This window comes from Microcaecilia unicolor, chromosome 7 (genome assembly GCF_901765095.1).
Source record: "Microcaecilia unicolor chromosome 7, aMicUni1.1, whole genome shotgun sequence".
NCBI classification, from domain to species: Eukaryota; Metazoa; Chordata; class Amphibia; order Gymnophiona; family Siphonopidae; genus Microcaecilia; species Microcaecilia unicolor.
The window spans coordinates 178,987,744-179,010,941 of record NC_044037.1 but is presented as its reverse complement, the minus strand read 5'-3'; the positions used below and the strand labels follow the sequence as shown (position 1 = coordinate 179,010,941).

Below are 23,198 nucleotides of genomic sequence, written 5' to 3'. Positions count from 1 at the left end.
TACACAGACCCTGCTTGAATACCTTCTGCACCTGTCTGAGTCTGGCCTGAAGACCAACTCTGTAAGGGTTCACCTTAACGCAATCAGTGCATACCATTACCGTGTGGAAGGTAAGCCGATCTCAGGACAGCCTTTAGTTGTTCGCTTCATGAGAGGTTTGCTTTTGTCAAAGCCCCCCCGTCAAACCTCCTACAGTGTCATGGGATCTCAATGTCGTTCTCACCCAGCTGATGAAACCTCCTTTTGAGCCACTGAACTCCGGCCATCTGAAGTACTTGACCTGGAAGGTCATTTTCTTGGTGGCAGTTACTTCAGCTCGTAGAGTCAGTGAGCTTCAGGCCCTGGTAGCCCAGGCCCCTTACACCAAATTTCATCATAACAGAGTAGTCCTCCGCACTCACCCTAAGTTCTTGCCGAAGGTAGTGTCGGAGTTCCATCTGAACCAGTCAATTGTCTTGCCAACATTCTTTCCCCGTCCTCATTCCTGCCCTGCTGAACGTCAGCTGCACACATTGGACTGCAAAAGAGCATTGGCCTTCTATCTGGAGCGGACACAGCCCAACAGACAGTCCGCCCAATTGTTTGTTTCTTTTGATCCCAACAGGAGGGGAGTGGCTGTGGGGAAACGCACCATATCCAATTGGCTAGCAGATTGCATTTCCTTCACTTACGCCCAGGCTGGGCTGGCTCTTGAGGGTCATGTCATGGCTCATAATGTTAGTGCCATGGCAGCGTCAGTGGCCCACTTGAAGTCAGCCACTATTGAAGAGATTTGCAAAGCTGCGACGTGGTCATCTGTCCACACATTCACATCTCATTACTGCCTGCAGCAGGATACCCGACGCGACAGTCGGTTCGGGCAGTCGGTGCTTCAGAATCTGTTCGGGGTTTAGAATCCAACTCCACCCCCCTAGGCCCATTTTTTATTCTGTTCCAGGCTACACTCTCAGTTAGTTGGATAAGTTGTTAGGTCAATCTCAGTTATGTCCTCGCCGTTGCGAGGCCCAATTGACCATGTTTGTTGTTTTGAGTGAGCCTGGGGGCTAGGGATACCCCATCAGTGAGAACAAGCAGCCTGCTTGTCCTCGGAGAAAGCGAATGCTACATACCTGTAGAAGGTATTCTCCGAGGACAGCAGGCTGATTGTTCTCACAAACCCGCCCGCCTCTCCTTTGGAGTTGTGTCTTCCCTTGTCCTTGTCTTGCTACATATGGGACTGACGAACACGAGCCGGGAAGACGGCCGCGCATGCACGGTGCGCATGGGCGCGTGAGAGCTAGCAAAGGCCTTTGCTAGTGAAGTTTCCGATTGGAGGGGCTGCTGTGGACGTCACCCATCAGTGAGAACAATCAGCCTGCTGTCCTCGGAGAATACCTTCTACAGGTATGTAGCATTCGCTTTATCTGTTATTTGGAAAACTCTTCAAGGCTTTCATGTATTCTTGATTTTAGTCTGAGACGTGATAAGTTTTTAAATATTTTTTGGATTGGGATCCTGTAATTCTGTCTGATTGAGATGCTCCTCTTCTTGCAATCCGCAATGAATTCATATGGAGATATGGCGGAATTTAAACTATGAATGGAATGGATATGCATCCTACTCGAGAGTCAGCTAGCCCTTTGACTTTGGACTAAAAAAAAAAGTAATAAAAACATAATGGGGATAATATTGTAACCTTCTCTAATGATAGACATGAACAATTAAGTGTGAGTGACGACAGAAAAAGACCTGAATGGTCCCTCCAGTCTGCCGAACAGTCACATTCATTCTCAGTTCTGGATTATATCAACATTGAACGTGATATATACTTGATCATGGTCTTTTTTTGTTGTTTCTGGGACATAGACAGTAGAAGTCCGTCCAGCTCCGTCATGTTCCAAGGTGGATGTGACTTTGTACAGATAGCATACTTAGTATTCTATTCCTAGAAATAGTGTGTAAAGGCAAAACAAAAGTTGTAAGAATGCTTTTTATTAATGGGTTTTATGTAGTTGTGGGGTGGTGAAAATGAACATTTTCTTCAGTGTTACTGTAGCCAGTGCTCTGTGTGACTGTTGATGGGAGCTAGGAAGTAATATTTTATTATGTTAAACCTGAAGTAGCTGCATTGGTGTTCAGTAGAATTTAGCTCAGATCTTCAAATGTTTGCAACTGGGTTGTCCAAAATACTCCGCCAAGCCACTGTTATAAACTAGAAAGATTTCTGAACTCATCTCACCAAGCTCTGGTAATAACTTGTCTCTCTGTGCCTTCTAATTTCCCTTCATCATTTTGCCTTGAGTTATTTTGTATCAGAATTCTGGAATAGTTTAAGATGGATTATCTTAAATAATGAAAGAGAAGGGGGTCTTGAATAGGGTAAGGCAGACAGTGGAAAGGAACTTTACGCTAGGTAGGATATTGATTTGGGATTGAGTTCTGGGTCCACATGTGATATTAAATAGTCATTGTATTTTATGATTTTATTAACTGGATAATATATTTCATGCATGTGTTTTGTAATATTCTGTGTGCTTTGTGCATTTTGCAAACCACTTTGGGGCAGGAAATCAGATGACAAATGATAAACTCTGATTTACAGAATCATAATGCCTTTTCCCTCTTCTTCTCACTCTCAAATTTAGGAAACATTACGCAACCTATTAGATAAGGTTCCCCCTACTTTCTCTGCAGAACTGAATCAGTTAAACCAACAGTATGAAGACCAATTTTATAAATGGATGTTGCAACTGCAGTAAGTATTTGAAGGGGTTAAGAAAAGGGAAACACTAGGTTGAATGTGATGCTACAGATGAACAGTCTGATATTTAGGCTTAACATGATTGTTTGACCCATTAGTCAGGTTCTGCTTGAGAACTCCAGTGTGTGTTCTGTCATGACTATGACTTTGATGAGTTCTCTGTCTGATTGTGTCCAGTTTAGCATATTTTCTGATGTTGAACACCATATGTATCACATAACGCCTCAGTTCTGCCCCTAATATCTATTCAGGGTAACCCTGTGAATCTTTGGATAGTCCTGTGAAGCACTGCTCAGGCCCTATTTTACATGTGCTCCTATATTAGCAAATGTCTTCTGGTAATTAGGTTCCCACATGTCTTGGGGAAAGAGCACTACCTTGAAAACATTTTCTCTGGTGGGTTTGGGGGCCACAGAGACTGTACAGGAAAACCCATAATTCTTAGAAATGTACAGACAGACCAAATGCAAAAATAAATAAAAAATGTTGAGATCCCAGATCTGTTACAGGTACAGAGTTAACTAAACAGTTTATTAGGAAAGATATTGGTGAACTAGGGATGTGCACAGAAAAAAGTGATTCATTTTGTACTTTCTTCCCAATTTTTTTGAGGCATTTTCAGTTTGCTTCACACATTTGTGGTGTTAGAAATATTTTTGTAACACACAGGGGCTCATTTTCAAAGTACTTAGACTTACAAAGTTCCATAGGTTACTATGGAACTTTGTAAATCTAAGTGCTTTGAAAAAAACGCCTCACATTTATTGGTTAGCATGTGTTAAATCAATTTAGTGCGCACTGATTTTTTTAAAGGCACTTTAATGAATGTACATACCTACTGCAAAAAAAAAAAAAAAACAACAACAAAAAACAAGGATTATTCAAATAAACTATTATCAAGATTTACTTTAAGTTGGGGGAGCTCCAGTAACAGATCTATTTCCAGCTGCAGACTGACTGCATAAAATTAAACAGATATCTTATCCACTTGACATTTATACGTATTTTCAGCAACATGATCCATGTGAGTGATGTTAAAAATTCAGAAGATAAAGTGGAATGGATATCTATTTGACTTTCTTGCCTGTTACTTGTACAGTGCCACTTAAATGGATAAATTATCCATTTAGTGGTTAGCTATCACTGCTTAAATTGATAACTTTTCAACCAGTCCCAGAATGACCGCTACAGTGTCAATTTTTTAAATGAATAACTCTGGCCATTTTGTTACACATCCACAGTTATTCATATATACGACCTAGATTTAAAAAAAGAAAGCACTTAACTGGTCACTACTGCCATCAGCTGTAAAAGTGCTTTTGAATATTGATTGCAGTATATCCACAGGATGATATTAAGATGTGGGACAGGGTTATCACACAGATTTGGTCTGCTGTGGTCCTTAGTCAGGACTCCACTACAAAAAAACAATTACAATAAGAAAAAAGAAGAAAAGATATATATAGGAGAGGGAAAAGGGAATGGGACTTGATATACGGCTTTTTTGTGGTTACAATCAAAGTGGTTTACATATGTTCAAATACTTATTTTGTACCTGGGGCAATAGAGGAGACTTTGGAGGCATATTTTCAAAGCACTTAGCCTTCCAAAGTTCCATAGGTTTCTATGGAACTTTGGAAGGCTAAGTGCTTTGAAAATATGCCTCACTTTTAAATATTTTTATGTGAAGGAGGGGATGTTCCGTATACCAGGTCACTGCCCAGGACTTGAGAGCTATATAATATGAACCTGCTGATGTAAACAGCTCCTCATAACAGCTCTTTTGACATCATATATCCTCTCCTGTGCTCGTATGTCTAAACTGTGAAAACAGTGTTCACCATATAAACATAAATCTCTCCTCTATGTAATACTATCCATCGCTGTTATGGATGAGCAAGAACCAATAAATAGTGTATGACTGTAGTTAAATTTCTTCTGATAGGGCCAGGAGAAAGCAGCATTTCTCTATGCCATGAGTGCCTGCTACAATGTGGTCTGCACAGCCCAGTAATTGAAGTCAGTCATAACTTCTCAATGACGTTACATGGAAATACTTTTAAAACAAATAGGAGGAAATATTTTTTCACTCAATAAATAGTTACGCTCTGGAACTCATTGCCAGAGGATGTGGTAACAGCGGTTAGTGTATCCTGGTTTAAAAACGGTTTGGACAAGATCTTGGAGGAAAAGTCCTTATTCTTCTATTAAGATTAAATGATTGCCATAATATTCTTATGCACCTTATTTATTATCTATATTCAGATTTCCTTATCCCATTAATGTGATTGTTGTTGTATTATATTGTAAGCCACATTGAGCCTGCAAATAGGTGGGAAATGTGGGATATAAATGCAGCAAATAAATAAATAAATAAGACAGACATGGGGAAGCCACTGCTTGCCCTGGCATTGGTAGCATGGAATGTTGCTACTATTTGGGTTTCGGCCAGATACTTGTGACCTGGATTAGCCACTGTTGGAAACAGGATCCACCACCAGTACTCTGTGTGGCCCTCCACCAGCACACAGGCACACACACTGACATATGTAAATGTTGCAAAAATAGTGCAGCATTCACATACGCAAAACAGCAGTGGATTTCGCATTGGTGTTTTGTGTATGTGAATGCTGCATTAATCTTGATATTGCCCTTGACATATCTTTTATCAGATAGGAAGTGCTTTCTTTACTTTGGACCTGTTGACTGAGACTGATGTTCTGGTGTTCTGGTATTCTCAACTAGACTGGATTGAGTTTGACTCCTGAGGCAGGTGCCTCTTGTGCCGAAATGCAGGACTGCATCAAATCTGTTTCATTCACACCTACAAGAGAGCATTTTTTGCAATATCATTATACACCCTTGAGTTGGAATTTTATTGGTTGTCCTCCAATTTGCTTTTGCTTTTTTTCTTTTTCTTGGTGGGTGTGCTTGGGGATCTCTCTCTTTTTTTTTTTTTTTTTTTTTTCATATACCTCAATGCTACTCATGCCACACTCCCAACATGCCTCTTTTCAAAACCTATAAATCTTGGTGTTGCCAGCACATCCACATGGATTTCATGCAAAAGGCTTCTAAAATATTGGCCTTACTATATTATAGTAAAGCTTATTTTCAGAGCGCATTTCTTAATGCTGATTTTGTTATATTAGCCCCCACGGTGATCATCAGCACAAACCTAATTTGGGAGAAAGTATTGTTTATAACTGTAAAGTCCTATTGAAATTTTGATGCAGTCCCTTAGAAAATAGGTTCAGAGAAAACAAAATAAATTCAAGGGTCTTACTTCACTTTCACACCTTGCTTTTCTTTCTTATAGACTGGGGTTCAATATAGTGCTTTATGGACTGGGTTCAAAAAGAAATTTGCTCGAGAAGTTTCGTACTACTATGCTACAGGATTCAGTGCACATAGTCATCAATGGCTTCTTCCCAAATATAAGTGTGAAATCTGTAAGTATCAATATTTTAAATGTTTGTTTTTCATATTTTTCCCATTTTTTTTAATGTTTGAGTTTTGTAGTGGGAGAAGTAGCTTGTAATGCTTTGCTAAAAATATTGATCTAATATATCTGACTTTTAATAATGCGGATCCACCCTGTACTTGTTTCTTGTTCTCTTGCAGGTTTTATATGATTTATGGTGATCTCCTTCCCTCTATCACTGTCTGCCTAATTCATGCTTGAATTTCCTCACTTCAGCTTTACCTGATGATTTCTTGTCCTTGCCCTTTTCATTCTGTTGAAAATCCTACATTCTGGTCCTTTTTTTGTGGAAGCATGCTAGATATTTGAAAGTTTGTATCTCCTCCCTCTTTACTTTGTTCTCGAAAGTACATCTTTAGTTCCTTCAGTCCCCCAATGTATGGCTTTTCATGCAGGCAATGCATCATTTTTGATGGATCTTTTTGAATTTCTTCTGCCTTCTTTTGTTTCAATGTCCTATATGTAGATGTGATCCCTTCACTTAAGCATATCATCAATAGTTGGAATAACCCATGTGGAGTTCCTCAGGGTTCTCCACTCTCGCCTACACTGTTTAATGTTTTTCTTCATTTGCTGGGTTCAGTATTGACTAGGGAGGGTTATTTTACTCACAGTTATGGAGAGGATATCAATGTGATGATTCCTGTTTATTCTACCTTACCTCAGGCAGCCCCAGTGATACAGAAATGTATAGCATTGATAAGCTCCTGGATGTTGCAATATAAATTCAAGTTGAACACTGATAAAACTAAGTTTTTATTTATTTTTTTATTCTTTATTTTTGCAATTTTTTACAATACATCACACAAGTATCCACTAGAGGGTGGCCAAGCAATGCTGATTTTTTAACAAAGGTTCCAGAGGAGATCCAGGAAATTATAGACCGGTGAACCTGACGTCAGTGCCGGGCAGAATGGTAGAGACTATTATAAAGAACAAAATTACAGAGCATGTTCAAAAGCATTGATTAATGAGACAAAGCTAACATGGATTTAGTGAAGGGAAATCTTGCCTCACTAATCTATTATATTTCTTTGAAGGGGTGAACAAACATGTGGATAAAGGTGAGCCGGTTGATATTGTGTATCTGGATTTTCAGAAGGCATTTGACAAAGTGCCTCATGAAAGACTCCAGAGGAAATTGGAGAGTCATGGAATAGGAGGTAGTGTGTCCTATTATGGATTAAAAACTGGTTAAAGGATAGAAAACAGAGAGTAGGGTTAAATGGTCGTAAGAATACCTAACATTCTATTTGCTTTCTTAGCTGCTGCAGCACACTGAGCACAGGGTTTCAACGTATCATCAACAACGACGCCGAAATCCCTTTCTTGGATAATCCTTGGTTGAGAAGAGATTTGAAACACTGGAGGACAGAGTAGAAGGGTCAATAGCCTGAAGATTCCTAATCGATAGTACCGAGACTAGACCTGAGAACTGCAACCAAATATATTGGGCTATATAACCACGCCCATGTATCTAGACCAGCCTGTGGCAAAAGAAATGACAATCATCTAATCCCAAACTGTAGACGTGAACACTGCTTTATTCTCACCCTTAGATGTGCTACAAGCTTTTCTCGAGCAGAAGCAGAGTCTTGTTCAGGGCTTCAGCTGAGACAGCGAGTTTATCAGGATGGAGGTGACAGTTATCTATAAGCAGCCTAAGCACTGGGTCCATAGCATCGGTAATTAGCCTTGATCATTAGCTTTTTTCCCTGTAACAAGTTTGTATAGGAAGGCCCAGTCCTTGGCAGGGAGAGAGTCTCCTTAGAGCTATCAGTAAATCTGACTGCTCTCTTATTATGCCAAGCGAATTCTCTCTGGAGCTATCAGAAAATCAGACTACTCTGTATCTGTCCCAAGTGCAAACTCTTTTCTTTGTCTTGAAAGGTTACGAGCAGACCTCGATCCATAGTCCTCAGATGTCTCTTCAGGCCCAATCCGAACACGCATTCTTGCTGTCTGAATGATGGAATCGAGGCCTAAATGAACAAAGAAGTCTAGTGTTGATCCAGACAACACTCCCTGGGCAAGTTGGCCCCTCCAAGCAGGGCACATTGGTGTTATCGCATACTTGGGGGTAATAAATCTATCCAGGAAACAGCTTCACCCCCTGAGATGAAGTGCAGATGGTCTCTGTGCTAACAGTGTCCTTGGTCAGCAAGCACTGTCTGGCTGATAGAGAAAGAGGAAATGTACAAGCAGCCATCTTACTCTTGTTCACACAGATTCAGGTTCAGGCCTGTATGTGGACAGAGGCCTCAATTGCAAACAGGGTGACACACACTTGGGACACACCTACAGAAGTAGAGGTGGTGGGAACTGATACACGGTAGAGAATTTGAATATCGCCTGTAATAACATTAAGGTGTGCAGCCAAAATCCTGGATTACTGTCAAGACGGTAGCAGGAAAGGTGTTGAAGAGGGTAGGGGCGAGGAACCCTGCGGTATGCCAGAGGGTACTGGAAAGATAGGTGACAGGGTGTTAGAATGGGATAGTAGAAAGGTGTGATTAGCAACTGGTGAACTAGGAGAGGACAGTGCCAGAGTTTCCAATGGAATGAAGGCGGTGGAAAATCGGAGTGTGATCTACTAGAGCAAATGCAGAAGAGAGATCAAGAGAGACAAGAACCACCGAATCGTTCTGATTAAGGAAAAGTGAATGGAGTTGTGGAGGGTGAGGAGGAGAGGTTCAGTGCTGTGCCCCCTTTGAAAGCTGTTTGGAGAGGTTGAAGGGCATTTGTGTTATCAAGGAAGGAGCCAAGTTGTAGGAGAACAAGTTTCTCCTGTGCTCAAGATTATTTTTCCCTGTGTGTGTCACTTTGCACTTGTGTACGTTAAATTTTTGTCTGTCAGATGCCCAGTCTTCTAATCTCACAAGATTCTTCTGCAAATCTTAAGTACATAAGTAATGCCATACTGGGAAAAGACCAAGGGTCCATCGAGCCCAGCATCCTGTCCACGACAGCGGCCAATCCAGGCCAAGGGCACCTGGCAAGCTTCCCAAACGTACAAACATTCTATACATGTTATTCCTGGAATTTTGGATTTTTCCAAGTCCATTTAGTAGCGGTTTATGGACTTGTCCTTTAGGAAACCGTCCAACCCCTTTTTAAACTCTGCTAAGCTAACCGCCTTCACCACTTTCTCCGGCAACGAATTCCAGAGTTTAATTACACGTTGGGTGAAGAAAAATTTTCTCCGATTTGTTTTAAATTTACTACACTGTAGTTTCATCGCATGCCCCCTAGTCCTAGTATTTTTGGAAAGCGTGAACAGAAGCTTCACATCCACCTGTTCCACTCAACTCATTATTTTATATACCTCTATCATGTCTCCCCTCAGCCGTCTCTTCTCCAAGCTGTATAGCCCTAGCCTCCTTAGTCTTTCTTCATAGGGAAGTCGTCCCATCCCCGCTATCATTTTAGTCGCCCTTCGCTGCACCTTTTCCAATTCTACTATATCTTTCTTGAGATGCGGCGACCAGAATTGAACACAATACTCAAGGTGCGGTCGCACCATGGAGCGATACAACGGCATTATAACATCCTCACACCTGTTTTCCATACCTTTCCTAATAATACTCAACATTCTATTCGCTTTCTTAGCCGCAGCAGCACACTGAGCATAAGGTTTCAGTGTGTTATCGACGACGACACCCAGATCCCTTTCTTGGTCCGTAACTCCTAACGTGGAACCTTGCATGACGTAGCTATAATTCGGGTTCTTTTTCCCACATGCATCACCTTGCACTTGCTCACATTAAACATCATCTGCCATTTAGCCGCCCAGTCTCCCAGTCTCGTAAGGTCCTCTTGTAATTTTTCACAATCCTGTCATGATTTAACGACTTTGAATAACTTTGTGTCATCAGCAAATTTAATTACCTCGCTAGTTACTCCCATCTCTAAATCATTTATAAATATATTAAAAAGCAGCGGTCCTAGCACGGACCCCTGAGGAACCCCACTAACTACCCTTCTCCATTGTGAATACTGCCCATTTAACCCCACTCTCTGTTTCCTATCCTTCAACCAGTTTTTAATCCACAATAGGACATTTCCTCCTATCCCATGACCCTCCAATTTCCTCTGTAGCCTTTCATGAGGTACCTTGTCAAACGCCTTTTGAAAATCCAGATACACAATATCAACCGACTCCCCTTTGTCCACATGTTTGTTTACTCCTTCAAAGAATTGAAGTAAATTGGTCAGGCAAGATTTCCCCACACAAAAGCCATGCTGACTTGGTCTCAGTAATCCATGTCCTCGGATGTGCTCTGTAATTTTGTTTTTAATAATAGCCTCTACCATTTTCCCAGGCACCGACGTCAGACTCACCGGTCTATAATTTCCCGGATCTCCCCTGGAGCCTTTTTTAAAAATGGGCATTACATTGGCCACCCTCCAATCTTCCGGTACCACGCTCGATTTTAAGGATAAGTTGCATATCACTAGCAGTAGCTTTGACATTCTCTGCAGTTTAAGGACTTTGAATGTTTCTGTGTTGTCTGCAAATTTGATCACATCACTCATTACTCCTGTTTCCAGGTCATTTATAAATAAGTTAAATAGCACAGGTCCCAGTATTTGCTTTCTGTTGAAATTAATTGGAGGTTAAACTTTAAATAAATAAATGAAACGAAACAAAACTTGGAATTGTATGTTGAGATTTGCACGTGTTATGCAGACAGCAGCAACGTCTCCATGTTTTATTGATTCAATTTTTCCATTGCAGATTTTGAATACCATAATTGAGGAAGTGCTAAACCACACAGGAGGCTTCCGCAACCCTCTTGATCAGCTGGATTTCATAGTTAAAGCATTTAAAGAAGGTAAGACAGAGTGAAGAGAGCAGGATTTCAAATTGTGGGACTGCTGTCATTTGGATTAGAGTAGCTGGATTTATCCTAGACAAACCTGAGTTGACCAGGCTTTGACTCTGATAACAGAGTTTGTGTATATTACTCCTGGGGAAATTCTGCGCAACTGTGTAATGCAGAATTTGTGCAGAATTCCCCACTTAAGCAGAATGCACAGAATTCTTCATTTCCTGCACAGTATTCTGTACAGGCTGTCCTGATTGTCTGGGCAAGTCACTTAACCCTCCGTTACCCCTGGTACAAAATAAGTACCTGAATATATGTAAACCGCTTTGAATGTAGTTGCAAAAACCTCAGAAAGGCGGTATATCAAGTCCAATTTCCCTTTCCCTTTAAGCTATGCAGCTGTGTGGAGGCCCGTGCAGTCCAAAGGAAAAGTAAGGCCCATGACAGTAAAGGAGGAGGATGCAGCCGATGTTCATCTGTGCAGCTCCTCCTCTTGTCGTGCCATCAGGGAGGGGGAGAGTGAATGAAGAAAGGTGAATAGGATAGTGCGTGCTGTGGAGGGGGGGGCGGGGAAGGGGAAGAGAGGGCTAGAGAAAGGTGAATGGGGTGGGGTGTACCATGGGGGCTGGAGAAAGGTGGATGAGGTGTAGATGTGTGCCATGGGAGGGGGTAGAGGGCTCAAAAAATGTGCATGGAGTTGTATATGCTATGGAAGGAGGGCTTCAGCAAAGTGGATGGGGTTCTGTGTGCCATCAGAGTAGGTGGCATGGAGAAAGGAGGATAGGCTGGTCTGTGTCATGGGGAGGCTGGAGAAAGGTGGATGACTTGTGTGTGCATGCCGTTGGAAGAGAGAGGGCTGGAGAAAGGTGAATGGGGTGGGGCATGCCATGACGGTGCAAGAGAAAGGTGGATGGTATGTATGTGTGTGCACACGCACATGCTTGCCGTGGGGGGGGGGTCTGGAAGAAAGGTGGATGGTGTGTTTGTGTATGCCATGGGGGGGGGGGGGGTCTGAAGAAAGGAAAGGAGGATGGTGTGTTTGTGCGCGCCATAGGAGTGGACTGAAGAAAGGAGGATGGGTGTGTGTGCGCACCATAGGGTGGCCTGGAGAAGGATGGATGGGGTGTGTGTGATAGTACGTATGTGTGTGTGTGTGTGTACAATAGGACCAACAAGGAATAGAAATAGTTTACATGTTATATCTGGAAATAGTACCCATGCAGTCCTCCTTGCCTGTATCTGTAGTGATGTGTTGGGTTTTTTTTTTTGTTTGTTTGTTTGTTCTTATAGATCCTTCCTTGGAGTTCCATCTGCTCATCCATAACTTGGACAGCCAAATGCTGAGAGGGGATAAAAGCCAGCAAATACTTGGCCAGTTGGCATCTGTTCCCAATGTACATGTAATAGCCTCCATTGATCATATTAATGCACCACTCAGTGAGTCTCAGTTCTTCATCTTGTTCCATACTTTCAAAGAGGAAATGCCTTTTTAAAATTAAGTTTAAACTGACAGTAATCTGCATTTCTTTCCAATGGCAGGAAATGGGTATCAGATAAACACAGCCACTGTATTTTGGATATGCAGCCTTCCATTTGTTCTCACTGGATTTTAAACTAGCATACTCCCATTTTTAAACCATAATGTCCTTTCAGAGGTGGTTTTATTATGGCTGTCATTTAAAGTTTTATAAAAAATAAGGAGGGAGAAAAGATGAGGTGCATAAGCCTCAGTACTTGGAAAAGATACTGATTGCTGAGGCTTGTGGTTCCCATTTGGAGTGGGGAGAGAGGAAGGGGGAGAAAGCAGCCTCACTCAGGGGGTCTTTATGCCTGAGGGCAGCTGACACTGTTAGAGTCACCACCTGAGTAGTATGGCGGGCTTCTTCTCCATGTGTGATCAGGAGCTATCTTTAGCAGTGGCCATGGCTGCAGTAGGATATAGCAGTCTCTGTTCTTCCAGCTGCAGGAGCACTGGGGCGTGGGGTCACATGGTTGCTGCTGCTGCAGTTTACTACTCACCAGTGGGAACAGTGGCAATTTAAGAATCGGAGCCTGCCATTTTGGTGCCTGTGCCTGAATTGGAACAGAGATTTTCTGTACTGCCGGAGCTCCTGGAGCTCCTCATCTTCTGTTCTCCCACCACTGTTAGCAGAGTTCATCTTGGTGATACTATGCAGCAGCCTTTGTGGGAGGGCTGCATGTTGTCTGTCTTGGGTTGACCAGTGAACACTGTCCCCCAGATCTTCAGCCCACAAAAAACTCAGATGGGAAGGTTTGGACTAAGTCAAGGAGTTTCCCCTCCAGGATTGACCCTAGAGTACTTGGTGGAGAATGCTTGCAGCCCCCGTGAAAGTCTGGAGCTGGAAGGAGGAGAACTTTTGCTTCAGAGGGTGAGGAATCTTTAATCGTTCACCTGGTCCTTCCTCATCTTGCAGGTTAGTGTGTCTCCATATATCGGAGTGAGTAGTCATCATCAGTGGAAGGAGGACACTAAAAATGACTGTTGATGTAGCATTTAATTTTAAAATAGGAGACTATGATTAAAATAAGGAAATTTAGAAAAAAAAATGGTTACCCTTTAAAAATAGGCTGGATTAAAAAAAGTCAAAAGAATACCAGTCAGCTGCCAGTGTGTTTTACTGGTGAGATGAAAGAGACAGTGAATGCCAAAAGGGCATCTTTCAGAAAATGGAAAACAGCACCTAACTAAGAGAATGGGGCTGAGAAGTAAACACAGGCAAGCTAGATATAAAACAGTGATAAGGCAGGCCAAGACAGAGTATGAAAAGAAGCTTGCCATAGAGGCAAAAACTAATACTAAATACATCTTCAAGTACATTTGGATGTACTTGAGACTGTTGCGTTGCTATATATCAAGGGGTAAAAGGAATGTTCAGAGGGGATAAGGTAGTATCAGAAAAACTAAATCTTAGCTTGCACTAAGTGCCACGTGGCCCATAGGTATAAAATAGGATTCCCAGTATTTAGTGTATGCTAATGTCCATTGGTGCTAAGCTTTAGTAAAAGAGCTCCTAAATTAATTTTTTTGCCTTCAGGATGTCAATATATGTAGTGAAGTAGGGCCAAAACCATATAGATTTTCTAAATTAAGTCTATTGATGCAAACTGCCAATCAAGCACATAGCAAAGGTAAACTACCGCTCTCTTCTTTTGCATGGTTTTGGCCCTACGTCACTAAATATATTGACATCTGTATTTCATATTAACAGATCACTTTCAGATTCCTGATGCAGGCACTTTAGCTGAAACACGGCCCATGTGGAGTCAACATCAGTATCATCAAGTACTTTTTGCTGTTGTTGTCATCTCCACTGTTCTGTTTGACTTGTGCATTGTATGGAGACGAGTTCTTCTGCTTTGTTTAGGAAATATGACGGGGCATCGGCACTTTTAAATATTTTTATTTTTGTTACATTTGTACCCTGCGCTTTCCCACTCATGGCAGGCTCAATGCGGCTTACATGGAGCAGTGGAGGGTTAAGTGACTTGCCCAGAGTCACAAGGAGCTGCCTGTGCCTGAAGTGGGAATCAAACTCAGTTCCTCAGTTCCCCAGGACCAAAGTCCACCACCCTAACCACTAGGCTACTCCTCCAGCATTGACTTCCAGTTTTCTGCCAAATAATGTTTAAAATCCTATATTATTTCTCAACAGATGCTACATTTTGGGCTCCCCTCTTTTCTATATACTTTCCTTATACAATATGCCCCTACCTGGTCTCTTTGCTCTGTGTATCAGCATCTGCTGGTTGTCCCCACTTATCTACAAATATGCTCTCATTTCATGCAGTTGTCCCCACATTGTGGAACTCCCTACTCTTGGATCTTCATGAGAACTCTCAATCAAGACATTTAAAACGTTACTTAAAACCCATTATTTTACCCTGGCTTTTCCATCAGTGGGATGATAAAGTAGTTATTTTAGAAGCTCTATTTCTGTTTTGGATGTCAGAAAACCAACATTTAGATTTCCATATTGCATGGATATCTAAATCCCGATTTTATAAAACCAGGATTTATATGTCTAAAACTCCAGTATGTCCATATAGCAATGGGTTGTGTTTTGGGAAGGCCTAGGGAGGGGCAAAAAGATGAATGTCCAACTCCAGTTGCAGAAGGAGGAGGGACGTCCATGTCCAAAAAGATGAACATCCTTGTTTAGACCTGGAACTTAGCACATCTAGATTACAGAAAGGTGTTCTGATTGAAAGTTCTCCACTGAAGGAAGTAAGGGAAGTCACAGTAGGTATTCTTCTGTCCCTGGAGTGCTCACAATTTAAAAAAAAAAAGTAAAAAAGTTGCAAACAGCTACAGTGGAATTTGAACCAGCAACCTCTGGTTCTCTGCTCCGGTTCTCCACTGGGTGCTCCACCTATTAGACTACTCCTCCACATGGACATCTGTGTGGCCATTTTGTAATATGGAAGTTCTTCAGCTGCCACACAGACATCTATGTCACTTATTTTGCCCTTCTTTATAGTTTGGACATTTTAGTTTGTAAAATGGATGTTCATGCTGGACATAGCCAGCACTTGGACGTCCATTTCTTATGTATTTTTAAACAGACTGTATACTGGCAGATCCTATTCTAAAATAGATGAGAAATGGATGTCTATATCTTATGTACAGACTTAGATGGCCATATTCTGAGTTGGACATCCTTTCTAAAATTCCACTTCATGCTAGTATCAGATAAATAAAGTTTTGACTGTGGCTGCCTTGCAATGGCTTTTTCACACATGTCCTTGTGACTCTATGTACATCCTGGCTTCCTTGTGCGTCATAGACTTAATTAGTTAATTCCCATTTATTTTTCCTCTGCATACCCAAACTTGTTACATTTTATTGTAATCTGCTTAGATGTGGGTTGTTTGGGGGTTTTTGTTTTGTATTTTACTATTTGTGGTATAACAAATAAAAATAAAATGTGGATTGTAACCTTTCATTTAAAACTGCTGTAATATCTGAAGAAAGAGGGTGACTAATGTAATACCAGTTTTTAAGCAGTTTCTAAGAGCTATATAGTGTTTCAGAGAGCTATATAGTGGCAAGCCTGAAATCTGTGCCAGGCAAAATTGTAATGCTGGTCTTTAAAAAAAAACAAAACAACAACAATTTGTGATCATATAGTTAGACATAGCTTAATGGGAATGAATCAACATGGGTTTAGCAAAGACAAGTGTTGCCTTAGCAATTTATTGGATATTTTGTATAAACATAGAAGATATAGGGAGTGGAGGAATGGCCTAGTGGTTAGAGCACTGGTTTTGATAGCCAGAGGTGGCCAGTTCAAATCCCACTGCTACTTTTTGTGATCTTGGGCAAGTCACTTAACCATTACCTCAGGTACAAAATTTGATTGTGAGCCCCTCTAGGGACAGAGAAATACCCAGTGTACCTGAATGTAACTCACCTTGAGCTACTACTGAAAGGTGTGAGCAAATATAAAATACAAATAATAGGGCAAATTGACAAACTAAATAGTGTCATCAGAGTACTGATAGAAATTGCAGATCTATTATTAGTAATTTGTAACTTGTCCCTAAAATCAAGCATGGAACTTGAAGGTTGGAGGGTGACCAACATAAGGCCAAGTTTTATAAAGGTTTACCCAGGAAATTATAGACTGGTGAGCCTGATGTCGGTGCTGGTCAAAGTGACAGACACTGTTATAAAGAACAAAGTTATTGAACATATATATAGGCATGGATTTAGCCAAGGGAAGTCTTGCTTCACTAATCTGCCCCGTTTTACTCCTCGATCATCTAGTGGTACAATTGATTCTCTTACCAGTTTCTTGCTTTGAATGTACCTAAAAAAGACATAATGCTGGGTTTGATGGACATAGGTCTTATTGGGCCTAGTATGTTTTATATTCTTTTTCCTGAAGCAACAGTTTAGTAGTCCTGAAAACTTGCATCTTTATTTTTTTTATCAAATGAAAACCAACAGACTAGCTAGGTAGAGATGAGACCTTTATTTAACAAATGTTTAAAGATGCAAGTTTTCAGGACTGCTAGATTAAAACAGTGCTCCTCTTTATTTTTCAAAAAGAAAAATAGAACAAGAACTTGAAATTATTTGGCATATGTTCAGCATCTCTACGCTAAACTGTTTTATGCAAATATCATTGTAATCACCTGGATTTCCCTGACTGCTGTCTGCATCTCTGCCTTTTCCATATAGTGTGGGATCAATCCAAACAAAGTCTCTTTAACTGGCTGTGGTATGAAACCACCACCTACAATGCATATGTGGAAGAAACCTCCTATGAGAACTCCTTGCTGGTGAAGCAGACAGGAGCTCTGGTCCTGAGCTCACTAGTCCACGTCCTTCGCAGCCTTACTCCCAATGCCAGGTAGGATTTATTTGTTTATTTAACAGAATTTGATGTACCACTCTTGATAGGATACAGCAGAGAAATGGGAGAATGAAAAACAAAGGACAAAAAAAGCACGTCGTTATGACTGAAAAACCTATCAAAGGAGGGAGAGAGATTGCACAATTCCAGCCAATAGACCAATAAATGGAGAAACAGGAGGAGGGAAGGAACAAATGATAAAGGTATCCTGTGGCCTCCAGCCCTGGGACTTATAATTATGCCCCAAATCTAGGCGTAACAACGTTAATGAGAAATCATATGTCTTATGAAACAGCCATGTTTTAATGACTGCTTTGAATTTCTTGTTTGTTTATTATTTATTGGGATTTATTTACCACCTTTATGAAGAGATTCACCCAAAGCAGTGTACAGCAGGTACAGTTTAACATAAACATTACAATTTTGTTAACAGCATAACAATAGTAAAATAACCAAAAATAAACATAAATACAATAAATGAGGTAAACTTGAAAACAGTAAACCTAATGGTAGAGCTACCATGAAAGAGTATCAAAAAATATGCACATGGTACAGAGTCAGTTGGGATAATTTGATGATTAGCTAAACTCAAGGCATGCTCATTGTATAGTGAGATAAGGAACTGATCTAAGATAGTGTGTATAGCAAGCTAGTCCAGGTGCAGAATGAGTGTATAGTCAGTCATCCTATATATTAAAGGCATGGGAGAAGAGCCAGGCTTTCACCTGCTTCCTGAAATAGAGGTAGTCTCGAGTTATATGTAGCCCCTCTGGGAGTAAATTCCAGAGCGTGGGGTCTACTCCTGAGAAGGCTTGCTGGCAGGTATCACATTGTACAATTTCTTTTGATGAAGGTACAGATAGTGATGATCCTTGAGAGGACCTTAGAGGTCTTAAAGATGTTTGTTGTTGTTTGCCCATTCTTGAGTTGCGGTTAGGCAGGCAGTCCAGTTTACTTAGAGCTGTGGGTAGATCTGGTTCAGTAGGTATGAATAGTTGCACATTATCAGCAAAGATGTGGAATTTTGTGTCCAGTAACTGAAGCAGCTCAGGCAGAGGCTTGAGGTAGTTATTAAATAAAATGGGAGACAGAATGGATCTCTGTGGCACCCCACAGTCCAGTGCCCAAGGTGATGATGTGCTGTTGCTTAACAGAACTGATTGTTGTCTATCTGACAGGATTTGAAACTAGTAGATAATGTGCCACTGATACCTGTTTCTGCCAGTCTTGTAAACATGATATTATGATCCACAGTGTTGAAGGCTGCTGAGAAATTGAGCAACACTAACATTGAGGCAAATCCCCTGTCATGGTTTCTATGCAGATCATCAAGAAGGGATACAAGAACTGTCTCTGTTCCGTACCCAAGTCTGAAGCCAGATTGACATGAATCTAGCCAATTACTTTCAATTAGCCAATCGTTGAGTGCAGACTGTCCATTTTATATAAGGTTTGCCAGGAAAGGAATGTTAGAGGCTGGTCAGTAGTTTTTGAGCTTGTCCTGGTCCAGTGAGCTCTTTTTCAGTAGGCGGCGCACCACAATTCTTTTTAGTGTAATGGCAGCTGCCTTTCCATAAGAGAGGAGTTAACAATTTTAGTGGCCCCTTCAATGAGGCCTGTGCTCGCTGGTTTTACAATCTTTGCTGGGCAGGGATCAAAAGGGCAGGTTGTAGGTCGTAAACCTTTCAGGATATTTTCAAGAACTTTCTCTGTTACCTGGTGGAGTCCCAGATAGCTGTGAATGGCAGGGAAGAGGGAGTGTTCTCTTTATTAGCTGGTAGGAGCTTTGATGAGACTGTCTGTAGGTCCTGATCGAGACCTTTAATTTTGTTGGCAAAATAAGTGACAAAATCATCGCTGGTTAGTTGTGACTGGGAAGGCTAGTTCTGTTGTGGGGTTTGCAGTAGGCTGTTTACTATTTTAAGTAGCTACTTGGTTGAATTTGCAGCTTGTTCTGTGTGTTGAGAAAAATATTGTATTTTGGCTGTTGTTATGGCCTGGCAGTACATTGTCATGTGTTTCTCATAGTTGAGTCTGTCTTCATCTAGATGAGATTTTCTCCATTTTCTTTCAAGTTGACATCCTTGACTCTTAAGGATCCGCAGTTCTGGGGAGAACCACAGGGAATGTTTGTTTGTGGAGCACAGGACCTTCTTCAGATAGGCCATTTTTTCTAATGTCATTACTAAGCATGCATTCCAGATGTCAACCAGTTCTGACACTGTCGTCATCTTTTCATCCATATGAGGGAAGGACAAGGCTTCTAGGAAATTTTCAGCAGTCAGATTTCTCATGTCTCGGATTTTCTTCCAAACTTTGATTGGGCCCATCTGTTTTATGTAGTCCTTAATAGAAAATTTGATTAGGAAATGATCAGACTATGATAGGGGTGTTATATCTATGCCACCAACCTTGTGTTCCAAGATGTCAATCCTTTTGCAGAACACCAAGTCTAGCACGTGAGCTAGGCAGGGTATTCCTAAGCATGGGAGCTATGCAACTAAAGACAGTTCTTCAAGCTGTTAAGTCTCAGTCTTGTATATGGTGGAATCATCAATGTTAACCTGTGAAGATCTACGAAAGGGCTTCACATTTAATTTTCCCATTTGTGGAACAGTATTCAAACTTAATGGAACTTATGTGTTTAGCTGCAGCCGCTAAATGTACAGTATAAATCCCCTAGTCATGAATTTTCAGTGGTACTATATGGACAGTTTGTTGAAAATTCTTACAGACAACCCTAGCACTATCTGGATAGTGCTGGGAAGAAGCGAAGGCATTCTGCCCAACTGTATGCATAGCCAGTGATATCCAGCCACTATCTGTATGGCTAATCAGTTTGTTAGGACAGAGGTTTTGCTGTCCTAAAAAAATCCGCATGGAAATCAAATTGTATTTCCCAGACTTCATACTTCATCATAAAGCCTTTATTGCTCAACAGGGATGTCATTGGTGTTCCTCTAATACAGATTATGTCCCGACTTGGATATCTATAGAACAACATATAGTGCAACCCTTTCATCTTTCCCATCTTCTTACATCTACATTAAGAGTAGCTCAAAAAGAAAATATAATTATCACTAACACCAAAATATGCCTTTTATATCTAGACAGTATTCTTGACCATCCACTAAATAAATCCTTACACTCCTCACTGTGGTACAAACCTTTCTACTGGAAAATATGGTCTGATTGTAACATCTGGTGTCTCAAAGATATATACAATAGCAAAGAACAATCAATTAAATCATTTTCAGATCTACAAACTAAATATCATATTCCTTCTTCACAACACTACAGATGGTTGCAATTATCACATTGTTTAAAATCATTTAATAAAAAAAAGAAATCTCTTTCCAGTTCAGTTCCCACAATCTTCCAATTTTGTGAGAATCTGCTTCACACATGACACGTAGCATCCGCGTTATATAAATTATTTTTTATCTTCCATTTATAAAAAACATAACACTCTTATACAAACTTGGGAGAATGATATGCACACTTCAGTTCCTGAACATATTAAGGATAAACTTTGGTTTTCTCTTATCAAACCATTAACATCTGCTAGCATTTTACAATCAGTGTTTTTCCTTTATCACAGATCTGTGTGGACCCTGAGAAAATTACACTCTGCACACCTAACATCCACAAATTTATGCTGGCATTGTAAAGGAGTTTATGGAACATTAATGCACATGTTATTTGACTGTCCTCAAATACAAATATTTTGGAAAGCAATATGGAGCATCATATGCAAAATATTTGAATCTGACATTCCATTAACTTCCTCATTAATAATTTTGAAATCCTGTTCTCCAGATTTTACATTTTCTCCTAACAATTACAAATTATATGATATATTAATTACAATAGCACAACGCATGATTCAATCCAATTGGAAAACATCTTCAATGTTAAATGAACATTTTTGGTGGCAATCTGTTTTAATGTATCACAAGCTTGAGCTGGCTTCTGCCACTTTCACAGGATCAATAATTAAATATTATATGGTCTCCGATTGCTTCCTATCTTGCATCCAATACCTATGAAACTACATAAATGATAATAAATATATGTTTTGAAAATATAATTATAACTAAACCTGTATAATACCTTGGTGCAACTTACTCTTATTTGTATTTCCATAAGTTGTCTTTTTTTGGTTATTGTTATGTACTATATACATTTCACTAAAACCAATAAAAAAAACCAAACCAAATTGTATTCTATAACAGTGCGCATAACTTAATTGGTTAATTAGCTGATCAGCGCTGTTAGTTGGATATTAACAAGCAATTTTCAGCACTAACTGACATTAATTGAAATTTATGTGCACAATTCGCTAAGTTTATTCTATTACGTTTTGCGCCTAAATTCTAAGTCGCATAGTTGAAAAGGGGCATGACTGTGGGCGGGGTATGGACGTTTTCTAAAATCTATGCGCATTATTATAGAATACACCTGATCTACGCTTAATTTAGGCATTGGGATTTACACCAAGTAAAACATGGCATAAATGGCTGCGACAAAATTTGATCGTGTGGAGAGGCACTCGGCGTATTCTATATACCGCACAGAAATTTAAACCTATTCTATAAAACATAGGCATGCTTTAGAGAATATGCCTTGGCAGAATTTTGTTCCGCACAAATTTTTTAGGCACCATATATCGAATCTAGCCCATAGTAGCTAAATATTAGTGCTATCTGTATAGTTGGGCTGTAAGTAAACTATTTAAATGCTATAGCCAGCATTCTTTGTTGGTTGCAGGATTTAAATATTGACCCATACATGGTCAAAAGCTATTTGTCCAAAGTAAGAAAGGCTTAGAGTGTTTCAGGGGCAGAGTGAAAAATTATATAGAGAGCAACAAAATTGAGCCACTTCCCATATAATTTATACGTCAATTGAAAGCTGCCAGGTAACAGGTACAACTTTTTTTACAAAGTATATTTGGCACTTTTATGTTACTTCTGCAGAAACATACGTAGTTTTGTACAAATAAATTTTCTATATGTTATACAGCTGCTGCCATCACATTGAAAATTTACCTCCTTATCTTAACTATTCAAAAATTAAGGCTACAAGCATAATCATGTTCCTGAGTAAAACTTTAGAAGCTAGAACTGGCTGACGTGGCTTACAGAAACTTGAGAGATGTTGGCTTAGACGCATGGGCAATTCTATAGCTGGATGCTAGAAATTGTGCCTGATTTATGTGTGCTGAGTGCTATTCTATGAAAACACATGCATACATGTTTTTTTTTTTATAGAATACTAGTATAAGTCAGCAGAAATACACCTACATTTTGCTGTGCTCACTTACCCAATGTCAAAATAGCAGGTATACATGTGTTAGTCTAAATGAGGCATTTTAGTGCATAGCTTACAGTGTTCTGTAAGTTTTTGTGTGTGAATGTTGAACACACCTATGTTCTTCCTTCTGTGTACGTCCTCTTGCATTTATGTGCTAAGTGAATTGCACGATAAAGTTACAGAATACTGCTTTATGCCCAACAAGCACTTAGGCATGTAAGTGCTAGTATTCTATAACTTGTGCACACACTCAGCATGTAAAAGTAGATGCCAAGTTAAGGAATATGGGGGATGCTGCCATGAAAACAGTTCTTTCAAGGGCTTATATTTTTTTTCTCACTTGTAGCCCTTGTTTTTTCTCAAAGGACAAGCAGGGTAGCAAGCCCTCACAGCGTGGGTGACATCACTGTAAATCTGAGGTTCTTTCACCTACTCAGATTTTCAACATC

The 23,198-nt window shown here is 40.3% G+C and overlaps 1 protein-coding gene across 2 annotated transcripts in view; it reads left to right on the top strand.

Annotated features, from left to right (window-relative positions):
* The window catches only part of ORC2 (origin recognition complex subunit 2), a 154,996-nt gene that overhangs the window by 96,659 nt on the left and 35,139 nt on the right, over positions 1 to 23,198 (top strand). For both annotated transcript variants that reach the window (XM_030209630.1, XM_030209631.1), the window contains exons 10-14: positions 2,625 to 2,734; positions 6,060 to 6,192; positions 10,963 to 11,059; positions 12,344 to 12,490; positions 17,259 to 17,430. In XM_030209630.1, coding sequence (XP_030065490.1) covers positions 2,625 to 2,734; positions 6,060 to 6,192; positions 10,963 to 11,059; positions 12,344 to 12,490; positions 17,259 to 17,430 — 659 coding nt within the window. The remainder of the gene's footprint in view (positions 1 to 2,624; positions 2,735 to 6,059; positions 6,193 to 10,962; positions 11,060 to 12,343; positions 12,491 to 17,258; positions 17,431 to 23,198) is intronic.